Genomic DNA, 14,179 nt, shown 5'->3' with positions numbered 1-14,179 from the left:
ATAGTTTTGGGGCACCTAACTTTTGTGCGTTTAAAGTTTGTGCTGTTAAATTTTTTCTGCGTTAGGGCTCAGGCAGTGTCATGGGTGGAGGTTAGATTGTTGACTCCTGTCAACATTTACCAAGTCGTGACATGGTCCTCCTTACACAATTTTTCCAATTATTATCGTCTGGATGTGCAGGCCCGGGAGGACCCAGCCTTTGCACGCGATGTGTTGACTGGACCGCAGGCAATCTCCCACCCTATTCGGGAGTAGCTGGGTACATCCCACTGGTCCTGAGTCCATCTGTCTACATGCTAGGAAAGGAGAAATTATTATGTATCTGATCATTTTGTTTTCCTTAGTGTAGACAGATGGACTCAGCTCCCTGCCCTTGGCTGCCAAATGATTGTGATAATGGTCCTTCTGTGGGGCTATGTGTCCCAGGGGATTACTGGCAAGTGTTTATCCAGTCCCTAGATTGGAGTACATGCATTCATTGCCTGAGTTTAGTGTTTCCTGTTGGTTGAGTACAGTAATGGTTGACTGTTTTTAATCAAGTTTTTTGCTAGTCTTTTGAAGAGAATACTGGCAGGCTGATGTCACTGCAGGAGTATATATACTATGACATCAGTTTGCTCTGTCTCCATCTGCTGGCAGAGGTACATAACCTATTGGTTCTGAATCCATCTGTCTACACTAAGGAAAATGAAATTGTCAGGTAAGTAGTAATTTCTTCTTTTAATAATGTATCTTTTTATTGTTTGTAAATAATTGAAACACACAGACTTGTGTGTGTGTATATATAAATTGTTTTTTACAGGGCTTCTCCTGTTTTATTGTTCTGGCAAGCATTTTATTATTTTTAAACTGGCCCCACTGACTTGGTGTCCAGTATGCCACATTTATCCATGCATTAATCATTCCAGTTAGAAAAAGCTAGAAATGTCTTCCTACTCATAAATAAAAATCTTGTGTGTTTGCTCATCTTCAAAGTCTATATCAAAATATTTTTCTTTAATAATCTATCTGTTCAAAACTAGTATAAAAGCATTCTGCAAACAAGGGATGTGAATCAAGCTGCCAGCTTACCAACTGTACCTGAATTTGTAACTTACCTTGAGCTCAGATGTGGACAGGAGATAAGTTAAATCAAGTTCCCCCTTTTGAAAAAAAAAAAAATGTCAAAGATTAACACAAAGACAAACTTGCTTTACAAATCAAGACAATATCCCAGGGCTGGCGCTTCCATTAACCTAGAGAGCCAAAATTTTGATAGTGGCAAAATCCTGCTAGCACAAGGCCCAGATGGATGCTGTGCCAGAGCTTATACTGCCAAAGAAGAGAGTGCTGTGCTAAAGATACGACCGCTGGTAGGAAGGAGCATCTACTGGCCCTGCCGCCAATAGTTGTTGGGGAAGGGGGAGCAAGGCCGAAGGTTCGCCTGGGGCAGCAAATGCTCTTGCATCAGTCCTGCAATATACACTAATCAAAATTAGAAACTTGTAAAAATAAAATAAAATACTTCAGTGTTGTCTTAGAAGGCCACAATTAAGGGAGAGATCCAAGCAGCTCCCGAGCACAAAACATTTGAGGACCCAGTATATAAAAGAGCTATGACAGAGGATGCAGCAGTATAATATAACCAGCTAATAACCTCTAAATGCCAACCAATAATTAGGACACCTGTAGCTTACAATTTTAAAAGAAATGAAGTTTCAATACTCAAAGACATATTTGACATCATTCAAGGTAAATAAACATTTACATGAAAAATGAATTATAAACAATACGCCTAAAGCCAATCCCCTTGTTTTGAGAGAAATTTTATACCGTTTATTTATTTATTTATTTATAGGCAGTTGTTACTCCATGAACGGCCTCAAGGTGTCTTACAGTGAATTTAAAGACAAATAAATAGCAATTGAGATAAGATACAGTGGTGTTCAGATTTACCATGGAATAGCATTGAGAATCCAGGATATGTAACTTCAGGTCCTTAATTGGATATATGGGGAGTTGTAGAAAGAGAGGTCTCTGCCAGGAGGTAAGAAAATAAGGTAGCAAGGCTCAAGTGGAAGCGTTAGGGGTAACTTGTTCCAGATTTTCAGGGTATTGTAGCTGAAAACGTGACGTATAAGAGTACTTTGAAGGGGTTCTCTGTGGAGACCAACCAGTTTGTGAAGAAGCTGAAAGTAACAACAGAGTAAGACTGAACTGATCAGACTTGTGGATATAGCCAAGGCTGCTGGAGTGCTAAAAGCATACCAAAGGTTAACTAAAATGCAGATGTGTGTCAAAAGTAGCATTAAGTTTTTCTTCTGACTTTTGGACTCAGCTTACAAGAAATGTATAACTTACAAAAATGCAGTATTAGTTAATAATCTTATCTTATCTCTTATATGCTATTTAGAAACTGTTATGCTAACAAAGTGACTAGCCCTTTGGTATGTAAGTTTAGGGGAAGTGATGTATATAACTTGGGAGCTCTGAGCTGTGTGTTTACTGCACCACCCCTAAGATATCTTATAATAGAGATGAGAGATTTTTCTCTTACCAGCTGTTGGTATTCAGTGCTTACTAGCGTCCCCAGCAGCAGCCTAGTGCAGGACAGATTGGCAGGAGCCAGAGGAACAGAGGAAAGAAGAGCCATTTGGGAGGACCAGAGATCTCTTGTTGGGTGTGCAGGAGAAGGGAAGTTGGGAGGGGAACTTGCATGCTTGCTTATTCATGCATGCGTAGACAAAGCAGAGGGTTTTGAATGTTAGCGTGCTTTCAACAGGGAGCCAGTGCAGTTGGTGGAGTATAGGTAGCTCTGGCTCCTACCAGATTTCTAGCTGCAGTATTCTGAAAGAGCTGGAGACATTTTGTACTGTATTACATGGCGCCATTAAATAGGGAGTTTAGTAGTCATTCAGTTGGTGATTACTGCATGGATTACAGAGGAAACACGTAATTAAAGAAAACGAGGGGATGTCTGTTTGCCTTTGATTTTCTCCCCCATTAGTTTCTGCTGCTCTCCCTGCCTCACCCAGACATCATGCCAGGCAGTTCAGGGTGCCCTTGTTTGTCCAACGGTTGGGTGGGCATCTTATCCAAGGAGCAGCCTCAGTACCTAAGAACAGTAGGACTGAGAATCAGAGAAACTAGGGTTCAAATCCCGCATCTCCCAGTGATTTCCCTTTTGATCTCCCTCCATTGTCTCGGATACAAGCTTAGATTGTAAGCTATCTGGGAAAGGGATGTACCTACTGTTCCTGAAATGTACCGCATCTTGAGCATAGAAACATAGAAATGACAGCAGAAAAGGACCAAAATGGGTCCATCCAGTCTGCCCAGTAAGCTTCCTATGGTAGTATCTGTCGCACTGTGCAGGTTACCCCCAGGTTTCTCTTAAGAGTAGCAACTGCTGCTCTATGCAGTTATCCCCAAGTCGTATAATAACCCATAAAAATGCACTGCTAGCAACATTTTTATTGGGAGATGAGCCTCGTTGAAAATTCAGACAGTGCTGCTTCCCATGCTTTGCTTATGGACTTGGCCGTAGAAGCAGTCATGTATTGTTTTCCCTTACGTCTGCACATTAGTTCTAGACCGTAAAAGTCAAGGCCCTTGTTGGTTGCTCTCTGAATCCAATTCCCCTTCCCCCCCGGCCGTTGAAGCAGAGAACAATGATGGAGTTGCATCAACGGTATCAAGGCTTATTGATATCGTTGTAACAGCCGCACCAGCGAGTCACCCACATTTCCATTCTTTACCCTTTAGGGATCCACAGTGTTTATCCCGTGCCCCTTTGAATTATTTCAAAAGGGCTTGGAAAGTCAAGTAATTATATCCAAAGAAGAGCTTTTTGCTCTCCAGTTTTAAGATGAGTTAATGCATTTAGGTTTTGCATACTGTCTGATCCTCAAACTTGCCTAAGGGACCTTTTTTCACATAGGCTTTCCTACAAGGCCTATTGTGGCAGTGGCTCTTTTGGTGTATTGTAGTTGCAAATCCTAACTTATGTGGATCAGAAATAACTCCTGTGTACGGGTCCAGTAAAAACAATCTCTTTCTGTTACAGCGATGAACACGAGGCCATTATCTAAACAAACCACTCGCAAGAGGATGAAGGTTGAACAAGCTCAGCAAGTTCCAGCCACCGATTTTTTTTTTTTTTTTTTTTTTTTTTTTTTTCATTTTTTAAGAGTTCTATTTTTTAAAATGTGCACTTTGTGAGAATGGTTCCAAATATATATATATGCAGTGTGTGTCCTCCCTTTTACAATGATGATGTTAATACATTCTGATTTAAATAAATGCACTATTACCACCTCCCACTCTCAAAAAGCATCTGAAAGCCAATTTGTCTCTAGATAGATAAATGATAAAGGTAACTCTTTGCAAAGTGCTCCTTTATGAAGCAGGTAAAAGTACAATTTTATCAATAAAAATTTTTATTAAAATTATTATTATAACCCTAGACAGGACATGGAAAATCCTTTTATTGGATTGTTTGAATTGCAATTTACAGGTATCTTATACTATTAAAAATGGCTTCCATCTGTCACATACTTTATCATAAAAGGAGCCTTGAGTCACCGGTTGGATGGGGTGATCTGGCACAGCTGACGCTGGAGTTCCACACATGCCATGAATGCGGCTAAAGTCAGGACTCCTCCGCTTCAGCCGTGCTCAATCCACTGGTGCAGGTTGACACCCCCCAACACCTTTTTAGCTGCCCTGCTGCCTGAACCCAACCAGAGTAACCCAGTTAGTGAGACAGCTGAATATCCGCCCCCAATCATACAGCTGATTATCATTGACAAAGCTGGATTCATGGCTTCTTCTCACACCAGCCTGACATTTGCCCCTATAAACGCTTCATCCTCATGAACAGCTGATGGGGAGAAAAAGCAGTGAGTACCGTACCTGGCAGACACTGCTTGCTGCCAATGCCCCACCCAAAGCAACGGTTGTTGATGCAGCTGAAGTCAGGAACTCTCCCAAGCATTTTGGGCACATGGGCTTTGAAATAAATTCATTGCCACTATCTTGAACAGGAGGACAAGTGAAGGGAGGGGGAAGAGAGAGTGATGCGGAGAGAATGTAAGCGTGCGGTTGGATTTTGCTTGGGAGAAGGAGGCAGGGAAGGAGACTGTAGGGGGTCCAGCTTGGCAGGGAGAGAGTGTATGCTAGAAGGGAGACAGGAAAAAGAGAGCAGGTTTTCCGTCAATTAAGCAGGGCTGAATTAGCCATGAAATGTGGGTGATGTCATCCAGTGGCACCCAATGGACCCCTCTATCCAGGCTAATGCTTTTTTTGTTCTGAGCATGTGTAGGAATTCTCGCTCGAGCATTGCCTTCTGAGCCCCCTCCATCTTTTTGCTTCCAAGCAACAGAATGGATGTGTTTCTCTCTCACATTTTTTTCAAATAATCTATACTTTTTTCTATCTAAAATTTGCCTCACTGCTTCAACAATTCCCCAAACAGCATTTTTCACTGCTGTCTAAAGAAATAAATAAATAAATAAAGAGAAGAAAGATTTCATCTTCACAATGTCAGGAAAGAAGTTCACAGTAAGTAGTTTTTAGGATTGTATTTGCAGCAGAAAAATGTGCATTACAGTTGGACATGAGCTTTGTTACACTTGCTCTGGGTCCTGATCATGATCAGGCTAATTGTTATAACTGTGGGCGGATGTCTCTGCATACTGTCACGGGTCTGTGCTATTATCCACGCTCCCAGTCCCAATCTGGCTGGGATTCTCTAGTTGAATAAGAAACTAAAACTCTGGTTAAGTCTCTGGGGATGTTTCTCCATGGTCCTGCTGCCTGACACTTCCTTGCAGCTTCCCTGGTCAGGTACTCCAGTACTTGCAGTTTCCTTCCAGGTTGTCCCAGTTATGGATTCATATTTTTCACCACAGTTGGCGAGCTAGGTTTAAGTAAACATAGTCCCAGGTTGTCTTGGTAGTTTAAAGTCTCTATTACTTAACTTTATCAAACAACATCAATTCCAAAATCATGCAGTAATAAAACAACTTTCTTTAATCCTCATACATGCTGCTCGCAGTTGCTTCCTCCACAGCCTAGGACTGGCTTGTGCTTTACAGGTCTGGTTCTAGGGGAACCAAGCCCTATTGCCACTGCCTACCATAGTTTGCAGCTGTGGTTTGTACCTCCCTTTCCCTATGGCTACAACTACATCCACCCATGGCAGTGTTCACTTAAAGTTCCTGAGTGTATCCTTTTCTGGAGAGGGTCTCCACCACAGGTCTCCCATGACCATTGGCTCAGGCTTGTCCTCAGGGCTACTCAATACCTCCATCTCCTCTGTCTCTGGTTCTAATAAAACTCTTTCCTGTTCCTGCCCCACCGCTCCATCTGACAAGCTCTCAACTTTCTCCCAACATACCTGGGCTCTCTCCTCCCCTCTGTGACGTAAAGCCTGGATGGTTCCTTCAGCACCCCTGTGTCATATGGGAGTTGGAGTCTGACTCCAATTCTTAACTCTTTAAATCACTGAATCTCCTTACCAGGTTTTCCTTACAGCCTGCCATCTTGTATTGCCTAGGGAAATATAATATCCATAACAATACATAGAAGGCAAGAGCCTACAAAACGGAGGAACTGTGAAAGATTCGGAGAAGCCATAGTCTGTCATCCTCCCAAAACTCAGTTTCATCTACCTCGCCAGGAAGGGAATTGAGCAGGCACTCCTCCAAAATATCTCCCCCATCAGCAGAACAGGCACAATTCTCTGGCATGAATAGATGCAGCTGTTGTGTCCAAAAACAAAAATGTATAGACGCACTTGCATTGGCACCATTAATTCATGAAATGCTGTCATCGCATAAGATTCCTTTGGCATCATTGAGTCATAAGTCATTTATGCAGCATTCCTCAATGCCCTTACAATCAAAAGCATAGACACATTGGGCTGCAAACCTTCCTACACAACTATACATGGGTTAGATGAGTTGTTTTATGGGATTAGAGGGAGATGTGATACTTCTTTCTCCACAAGTCACCAGAACAGTTTCACCAAGAAAAATACTGCATCTAGAGACTTTAATTTCCAACCAACTGCGTCTAGAGACTTTAATTTCCAACCAACCACTAACTCAAATTTTACAGAGCCCAGAAGATATTTTGGTCTTAGTCTCAAACGAGGATGTTCCACCACCCACACCAGGTCAGAGAGCACATCAGCTACTTGACCAAGTAGAGGAGTTAGTGAAGGATTTCTTTACCTCTTTAGTAGCTAAGGAAAGAGGATAGCATTCAACCTCTCCTTTCCAGGATTTCAACTTTGCTCCCATGAGAGGGACTCCTGCTGTTTCTAGTTCACACTTACATGCCATCAGAATCCCCACCTTATCTGCAGTGGACTCTAGTCACTCAGAGGAGATGCACTAGGTCTCTCCAAGGTAACCAAAGACTTGCCTCAGTCACTATCTTCATCACTGAAATCCTGGATTAGTGTTCCCTCACGTCTGGGCTCTGAAGAAGGTTTGGAGATACTGTCTGACCTCCAACCCTGTCCCGTCTCTCCCCCAGAACTTCTGGAACACTAGTCTACCCCTGGAAGACTTTTCCTATTCAAATTTTTTTGGACAAGTTGGAAAAGCTCTTAAAATAAATATACATAAGGACCAAATTCTGGACTGCCAGCAGCTCTTCCAATCCATCAAATCTTGCAAGAATTACAAAAGAGAATATGGTAAAATCCTTGTTACCTGCATCTCAGTGTCAAGGAAACTAGACCTTAAGTACAGGGTACAAAAATATCCAGGGTTTGGAATTGTGCAACTACCCAATCCATCTGTAGTGGTAGAATTGATCCTAAAGAAAACTAGAATATACTCAAATACTTTACCAGGAAAGCATCCCTGGCTCCTAGAAAATTGTGGGAAAAAAAGATGTTTCAAAGCTCCATACTAATTGCAAGGATTTCTAACCATCAATTCTACATGGTCCAATACTTACACAACTGTCTACAAACATTGAAGCCCTTTCTTCTGGACAGAGATACTGGTATTGTATATCCTCAACCACGTTTAGATGCTGAAGAATGTATACACCATCTGATTCATTCTGTCTATGAGGCATTTGGCATTACTGCATGTTCCTCCATCAGAGCATGCTGCATAGCCTGGTTCAGAGACAGTAGCCTTTGAGATCATGGCCATGAAAAGTTTGCAGATGTGCCCTGCCTCAGTGACTGTCTCTTTGGAGAAAAGCTATGAGAAATAATGATACAAATTAAGGAACAGAATGTGGCAGTCCAGTCCCTCTCCGCAGGACCAGAATAACATCCTTCCGCAAAGCATACTTACTACTCTTATAAAAGGTCTTACTTCCAGAGATACTGCTTCCAATAATTCTGTCGTTACTGGATGCCACTTCTATATCTGCAGCACCAGCAACTTCTATCTCGTCCCAAACAGTATGAATGTTGTCAGCAAAAAGCTACACCACAAGTTCAGCCCAAATCTGTACAAAAATTTTTATCACCTTTCAAACCCAGCAACCAACTGCCCCTGTAGGAGGGAGAATCTTGCACTACCTGGAGGAGTTGCGCAAGATCACAAAAGGCCACTGGGTTCTCAGAATTGTGAAGTCTGGATATCATTTGTGTTTCTCCCAGCTTTCCATACTCCTCCTCATTGTTCAAACTTCAGGCTTGATCCATTTCACTTGACATCTATCCATCTGGAGATGCACTTCTTGATCAGCAGGCAATAGAACCAGTTCTTTCCAGTCTCTATGGCCAAGGATTCTACTTCTTGTACCTTCTCATCCTGAAAAAATCTAGGGGACTGAAACCCATCCTGGATTTGAGAAACCTGAACAAGCACATACTCTGGGAGAAATTCAAAATGAATTCCATTCACACAATCCTTTTCTTCAGCTAGAAGGGGGAATGGATGTGCATTCTGGATTTAAAGGATGCATATGCTGATAGTCATATCCATCCCTCATACTGGCGTTACCTGCATGCAGGGCCAGCAGAAGCACTAGGTGAGCTAGACCTGGGCCTAGGATGCCAACCATTAAGGGGCACCACCGCTCGTGAGCCAATGAGGCAGGGTGAGGTGGCTGCTTCAGGTGGTAGAATTTTGAAGGGGCAAGAAATGCCCCTTCAAAATTCTACCCATCCCCCCCCCCCAAGACTCACGAAAACCCCTGGTGGTCCCAGCGGGGGGCCCGGGAGCAATCTGCCACTGCCGGGTCATCGGTTGCCACCAACCAAAATGGTGTCAGTGGCCTTTAGCCCTTACCATGTGATGGGGCTACCGATGCCATTGGCCTGCCGTGTCACATGGTAGGGGCAATGGATGACTGGTGTCATTTTAGCCCTGTAACATGGTAAGGGCTAAAGGCTACCAGCACCATTTTGGTTAGTGCCCCCCCCCCCCCCAATCCACCACCAGAGGTTTTCATGAGTCTTGGGAGGGGTTATTTAAATTTGGTGGGGTGGCGCAAGGGGGGAGCAGCGGCATGTGATCCCCACCCCTGTAGGTAGGAGTTGGGCGTGCATCGTGGAGCATGAGGGATGTCGACGTGATTGGGAGGGGGGGGGGGGGATGTGCAAGGCAGAAGGTGCCTAATCCCCTTACACTGGCCCTGCCTGCACGTTTTGGTGGACTCTTCCCACTGTCATTACAAAGTGCTCCCCTTTGGCCTATCTCCAGCACAGAGGGGCTTCATGAAATGCCTAGCTGTAGTAGCAGCAGATGTATGACAACAGGGTATTCATCTTCCCTAACCTGGATGACTGACTGATGACAGCAAATTCCCAGGAAACAGTACTAATCTCATTATAAACATCAGTACTACTTCTGCAGTACCTGAGACCCCTAATCAATTTCAAGAAATTAACTGTATTTCCCATTCGGAGAATCATGGATAGATTCTCTACAGGACAGAACATTCTTCCCATAAATCGAGTGACTACTCTCAATTCACTAATACACAGACTGCTGCACACACATCAGTTGACAACCAGAGATGTAATTGTTCTTGGCCACACAGCAGCAATGATCCATGCGGTTCCTCTAACTCACCTGCATCTATGACATTTCCCATGTGATCTTAGATTTCAATGTGACCAGCTCATTCAGCCTCCGATGAAAAAAATGCAGATTTCGATAAAAATTAAACAGGATCTGTACTAATGGCTAGAATCTCTCACCCTTCAAGAGAGGTCTCCATTACAGCTCTTCCCTCAACAAAGTAATGTTGGTGATGGATACCTTCACAAGAGGGTGAGGACCCTACATCGTCCCTTTCCAGATTCAAGGGACTTTGTCATTTCAAGAAAGACAGTTTCAAATAAATCTCTTAGAATGGAGAGCAATCAGATGCACACTAATAACCTCAAGAGAAAAAGACCATGCTCACTCAAGACTGCCAACCAAGTTGCCATGTTTTCTGTAAACAAATAAGGAACCACAGGGTTGTGGACTCTTTGCCTAGAAGCATTAAATATATGGGAATGAGGAACCAAACATCATGCCATGCTGCAAGCAACTTACCTTCTAGAAATCTCAAACATGTTAGCAGATGGTCTCAGCAAAGTCTTTCCATCACATGACTGGCCTCTGTAGCAATCAATTGTGTTTGTGGGAAAAATGCTTAGTAAATAGGTTTGTTCTCAATCTAAGGGCCCTGTCTCCACTCATCGATTATTGTACAAGTTCATGAAAGGTTTATGGCACATAAAACCTCCAGTTGCAAACCTACCTGTTCCATGCAATCTAAATATGGACCTAATGCAACTCAATAAACCATCATTCAAACCACTGGAGTAGGCTTCTCTCAAGTTCCTAACATTAAAAGTACTGTTCCTGGTAACAGTAACATCAGCTAGAAGGCTGTAGTTCATTACTCACTCTACATGCAATCCTTCCACAATAGGGTAGTGAGCTGCATCCAACCAAAATTCCTACCCAAAGTAGTATTAGCTTTCCATATTAATCAAGCCATTGTACTATGCTCTTCTCGAGGCCTGATGCACATTGAGGTGAAAAAGCCCTCCACACCTTGGACTGTAAGAGGGCGCTAGCTTGTTACAAAAGAAGGACTTAGCCATATTAGCAGGCTACACTGCTCTTGGTCTCTCTTCATCCTAATTGACTAGGCATAGCAATGGCCAAATGAACCTTGTCCAGTTGGCTAGCAAATTATATTGCATATTACTATACCCAAATAGGTATCCAGATTATGGAGTCTATCAAGGCTCATCAAGTGAGAATCATAGCTGTATCAATGGTTCATCTACGAGCTCTCAAAAACATCTGTGAAGCTGCAACTTAGTCATCAGTACACACCTTTACATCCCATTACTGTCTGGAAAATTTATCAAAGGATGACAGTAACTTTGGACAAGCAATTTTGTGGAGGCCGGTTGAACCAATAGTCCTTTTTCCACGGTGAAGTTCAAGTTGCTTTTTCAGTAAATGTTGTGCTGCAACCCTTAGTTTGGGACTCTCCACGTATCATAGCTAATTCTGCCCTGCTTATTGACCAGAAACAGCAAGTTTTCTTACCATAAATAGCATTTTCCGTAGATAGGATGAATTAACCATGCTAAATACCCACCCTGTAGAATCAACTACCTAGCTATATTAGCTCTCAGATTGCTAGAGGGGACTCACAAGACAATGTTAGAGTGGAAATTTCTGCACATACTCAATAAAGCAAAAGCTTGGAGAGCGAGGTCTGTTTGGTGCCACTGGATGATGTCTCCCACATATGGTTAATTCATTCTGCTATCTACAAAAACACTGTTTACAGTAAGCAAACTTGCTTGATTGATTCCAGGCTGTGCAGGGAGGGAGAGTGGTGATGTTTAGCTTAGGGAGGCATGTGAAAAGAGAGAGTGTGATATGGGGTCTGGCCTGAGGATAATAAAGGGGAGAGGTAGGAGAGTAGTGAGTCTAAATGTGTGTGGGCATGTTAAGGGGCTCATAGGAAAATGTGTATCAGATCCCAAGTGATCAATGCTCCACTGCTGGCAGGTTGTCCTTTATGAGGGAGATTTCAGCTAGTAATCAAGGAAAAATAATTTAAACTGAATGGAATGAGCAGAGACTTAGTATGGCTCCACTAGTAGGATGTTCTCAGCCCTTATCTGAAAAGATAGGCTAAAAGCATTCCTTGTCATTAAAATCAACAGACAAGAGTAAATACTGGATGGAAGCAAACAAGGGTCCATTTAGACTGCCCAATTTGCATCTCTTTGCAGTGTCATATCTGGCTTTCTCTTCACTGCTTAACCCAGGGTTTTTTTGTTTTGTTTTGTTTTTTCTTCTGTTACTCTTTTTGCCTCCACCACGGATAGATTGGTTAAGCAGGATCTATGTCTGAACAGGATTGGGAAGTATATTCTACTGACAGGAATCTGCAGAAATAAAATGATTTAAAAGGAAACATTTTGGATTATGCATTAGTATGGAAATGACCATTTGGTTCATGTGATTACTGGCTGCTCACTCTGGGAGTGAGGGTTCATGTGAACCTTTTGTTCTGGTATTACCCTGAGCGTATAGTGTATGAGGCTTGGCCTTTGGTGCAGATAGCTAACAAAGCACGCTGGATCTGCTAGCAACTAGTGACGTGTTCTGCCACCTTATCCATTGTGTATGATGACTAGTCTGGCTAGAACTATAAGCAACTTCATTTGAATGCCTGTAGGCTGCCAATGTCTAACATTCACAGTTTTTTCCCCTCTAAATTCCCATTCTGGCGCTTGTACTATACCTAAGGGAAACTCAGTCCTTCATAGTATCTGTTTTTTAAGTTTGGCAGGAAATGGTTTTTAGAAAGCTTACTGTGGAAACCACCAGAACTTCTCCACTGATATTAGTTGGGACAAAGCATGAAAGAAAATGCTTTGGCACCTACTGATAACACAGATTCCCAGTGAAATGTGAAATTTTTTACTTTTTAACCCCAAAGATTTATTTTGGTTCTGTTATAAATGCAGCATGCTTGCATTACCTTTCAAGAGTTTATGCATATCTTTTGTGTTGTGAAATTTTATAGCTTTTTTTCTTGTTTATATCAATATGATTTATGACTAGGAAAATAATGTACCAAATATTTCTCAGAATTTATTTTTTTTTAATTTTTTGCTGCTTGGATTCTGAAATGTCCCTAAAAATTATTTCTTTGCACCCTATTTAAAATTTAGTAGCCAGTCACATGCTTTAGAATGTACGATTCAGGGTTTCTGGCCACATATGGCACTTATGGTTGTTTGGTGTTAAGGTGAAATCAGTTCTTAAAATGCTGATATACTTTGCTGATAGAATTTGCTGATATACTTTGCTGATAGAATTTGTTGAATACTTGTAAAAAATAATAAAAGTGTATCCTTCTTCAAACTGTTCACTTGCTCATATCTGTTGACCTTCAGTCAACAGATATGAGCAAGTGAACAGTTTGAAGGATAAATAAAATGAACAAGTTGCACCAAGAGACAGGAAAATCTTGCTGTTATTTTGCCTTCCAGGTTATTCATGTTTGTTTTGTTGCAGGTTTCTTAATGATTCCTTGCAAAGAATAATCTAATGACAGGAAACCACCTAAATAAATGACGCAGGATATCAGAGGTAGCCTACTGTTGCAAATCCAAGTCTTAGTACAAGGAGATTGTAACACTGGAGACGCTAACCTATTAAAACTCAAGCTAGATAAGTATGACTTTATCTGAGATCCTTATTTGGAGCTGTTTAAAACTATAGCAAATCCTCCCTTTGATAAGTGAATGTTTTCCATTTGTATGTTGTTCTGACTGGGGCCATGACACATAATGTATGTTTTCTTTCTGCTGATGTAATGTACCATGTCTTGGTGTTCCTTAAATAAAGAGTTTATTTGAAGTAAAATAAAAATGTATGACACTATTTTAGATGTGTGGTACTAAAACGTCATTGAAGTGCTTGGGCCAGATGAATGTGTTTGCAGAAGAAATAAAGTCATTGTTTACTGCTGGAGGAATTCTGTGCGAAAGAACTGAAAATTCTGCAACAAAAAATTGAAAATGCTGCACACACATTTTCTAAATTCTGCAAAATTCTGCACATTTATTTGTCAAAATAACACTATTTTTTGCAAATTATTCTGCATTTCAGTGCAATCCAGTATTTTCATGAGATGAGGTAAACAGGAACAGAAGCAGAGGTCAAAGGAGGATTCACATCTC

The 14,179-nt window shown here is 41.8% G+C and overlaps 1 protein-coding gene and 1 long non-coding RNA gene across 2 annotated transcripts in view; one reads left to right on the top strand and one right to left on the bottom strand.

The window, feature by feature from the left end:
• TMEM123 (transmembrane protein 123) overlaps positions 1-13,880 on the top strand; it is a 130,200-nt gene extending 116,320 nt beyond the window's left edge. The window contains exon 7 of the mRNA XM_029602418.1: positions 4,046-13,880. Within this exon, the coding sequence (XP_029458278.1) occupies positions 4,046-4,070 (25 nt within the window). The 3' untranslated portion in view covers positions 4,071-13,880. The remainder of the gene's footprint in view (positions 1-4,045) is intronic.
• The window catches only part of LOC115091991, a 46,342-nt gene that overhangs the window by 12,809 nt on the left and 19,354 nt on the right, over positions 1-14,179 (bottom strand). Inside the window, exon 3 of the long non-coding RNA XR_003856872.1 lies at positions 1,098-1,142. This is a non-coding gene — a long non-coding RNA (uncharacterized LOC115091991). The remainder of the gene's footprint in view (positions 1-1,097; positions 1,143-14,179) is intronic.

The sequence above is a fragment of the Rhinatrema bivittatum genome, chromosome 5 (genome assembly GCF_901001135.1).
Source record: "Rhinatrema bivittatum chromosome 5, aRhiBiv1.1, whole genome shotgun sequence".
NCBI classification, from domain to species: Eukaryota; Metazoa; Chordata; class Amphibia; order Gymnophiona; family Rhinatrematidae; genus Rhinatrema; species Rhinatrema bivittatum.
Note: the sequence above shows the minus strand (reverse complement) of the source record. Positions and strands in the feature narration are given on the sequence as shown.